The sequence below is a fragment of the Saccostrea echinata genome, unplaced genomic scaffold (genome assembly GCF_033153115.1).
Source record: "Saccostrea echinata isolate AGI-Se365-2 ecotype Australia unplaced genomic scaffold, CSIRO_AGI_Sech_v1 ptg000012l, whole genome shotgun sequence".
In the NCBI taxonomy this organism is placed as follows: domain Eukaryota; kingdom Metazoa; phylum Mollusca; class Bivalvia; order Ostreida; family Ostreidae; genus Saccostrea; species Saccostrea echinata.
The window spans coordinates 12,921,787-12,923,662 of NW_026889761.1; the positions used below are offsets into that span (position 1 = coordinate 12,921,787).

The window sequence follows — 1,876 nt, forward strand, 5'->3', positions numbered from 1 at the left end:
AACAATCGACTTCTCAATCTGTATTCGTCTGGGGTCTGTGGATTCAAGTCAACCAGGAGATACCCGTGAGGAACACTGGTGGCTTCTTGATAGGCCGACATCAAATGAGGTAAGGCTAACTGTCGACTCAAGACACTGATTTGAGATTTGTCTCTGGGATTTTTAAACAACACTAAATAATGAGCATTCAAACTAATGGTGCAATGCTGTGGTGCCCGATCAAATAAATTCTGAGTGATATAAATCACACTGGTATTCCGATGATGCGCTTTACGGGTAAACCAATCCACGATCGATTCGATGGCTTTTCCTCCCAATATGTCTTCAAAAATGAGTAAGTGAGGAATAGTTAAATTGGCCACTAATTTTTCATCGTCTTCTGGAATATTTCGAATGAAGGAGACCTGATCTGTTAAAGAAGTGTAAGAAGGTTGCCATTCCCGATAACACCAGACACTTTTTTGTGGCATGGGGGTAATCCAATGTAAATTTTCCACTAATTTTTTAACAAATTCCGTTTTCCCCGATTTAGAAGGTCCTGCTACCACCATGGTAAATTCGTGTTTCAATTGAAAAGACGGGAGTGTCTCGTCAGGTTGCATGATGATAAATGAAGAGAAAAATAGGGTTTCAATCCTTTTTATTCAACACAGAAATATACGTTGGGTTCTCTTCACATCGGCTCGACAGATGGGGCAATACCGGAAGGTGGGAGCACATAATGAACAGCAACATACGTGTCCACAAGGGAGTAAAGCAATTTGTAATTCTCCCTCTAAACAAATGTGACATTTTCCTGTGGCCTGAATCTCTGTAGAGGTTTGGTTTAGTAGAGGTTTAATTTCAGGTGAAAGTTTGTATCCCACCCGGAGTAAATGGTTAATGAATACGATCATCACCCACTCACGTCCTTTATAGGTATTGATGTAAGGACAATTAGGGTTCAAATAAGCATGTTCTACATAAGGATCGTCTGTAGGTTCCCAGTTGGTGAAACCCATACCACAATGAAAACAGGTGGTCTTATCACCCACTCCCCTGTAATAAAATCCGGCTTTGGCTAGGTTGGGTAATAATCCTTTTAAAGACTCGGGCCATCCATCTTTAAAGGTAGCTTCTCTCTTTAAGAGCAGAGCATAGTTAGGGTAAACAGGAAGCCCCTCTGGCTCCCTAGAATGATCAGCCATGACTGAAGTGTTAAAATATTTTTGTCACCTTTTTATAACCCCTCATTTTTGGGGTTTTCCCCAATAATAACAACACATTTTGAAATACAGTATGTTTTTAATAACCATAAGGTAAAGTATTATAATCTTCCATTAATTGTCTCTTATCATAGACAATTCTATATTGTTTTTCTAAAGGTACTGTCTTGACTTCATGTTGACGAGTCCTCAGTATTTTGTAGGGATACGAGACTTGGATTTCATCAATTTCTTTCTTGAGCATTTTTTCTAATGTCTCTGGTGATACGATATTGGAAGCCCGATAATTAAGAGTCAATCCTTTGACTTTACACACGGAATTTCCCTTGGCGGTAAGGTATGCATAATTTTTAGGACCTCCTGACATGAATTTGATAATGTGGTCCCCGTCTAATTCGTCGGTCCATTCTCCTAAACTGTGGCCAAGGGTAGGATTAAATTGTCCCTCCTTATGTTGGTTTATGATACTGTCAGTATCGAAATAAAGGACCCGATTTCCTAAAGGTTGTAAAGTCTCGTAGAGGTGTAATCGGGCATGAGCGGTGGTGAAACAGGCCAGTACCACGTTTCCGAAGGGACACTCTTCTACGAATTCCTGTTTCTCTTGATAATTCACCAGCATCATGTCCGATTCGGGCTGCTCTTTATTTTCTAAGAGTTCTAGCCCTTTG

At 40.1% G+C, this 1,876-nt stretch overlaps 1 protein-coding gene across 1 annotated transcript; it reads right to left on the reverse strand.

Moving 5' to 3' along the window:
• Positions 1-644: 644 nt before the first annotated feature.
• On the reverse strand, positions 645-1,187 carry LOC133185019 (death-associated inhibitor of apoptosis 2-like). The gene has a single exon (XM_061320084.1). The coding sequence runs from the start codon at positions 1,185-1,187 to the stop codon at positions 645-647; it is 543 nt and encodes a 180-aa protein (XP_061176068.1).
• Between the last annotated feature and the right edge of the window lie 689 nt (positions 1,188-1,876).

What these genes read in the sequence shown, in the direction of transcription:
- LOC133185019 (XM_061320084.1), bottom strand. Translation starts at nt 1,187, where the DNA reads ATGGCTGATCATTCTAGGGAGCCAGAGGGGCTTCCTGTTTACCCTAAC.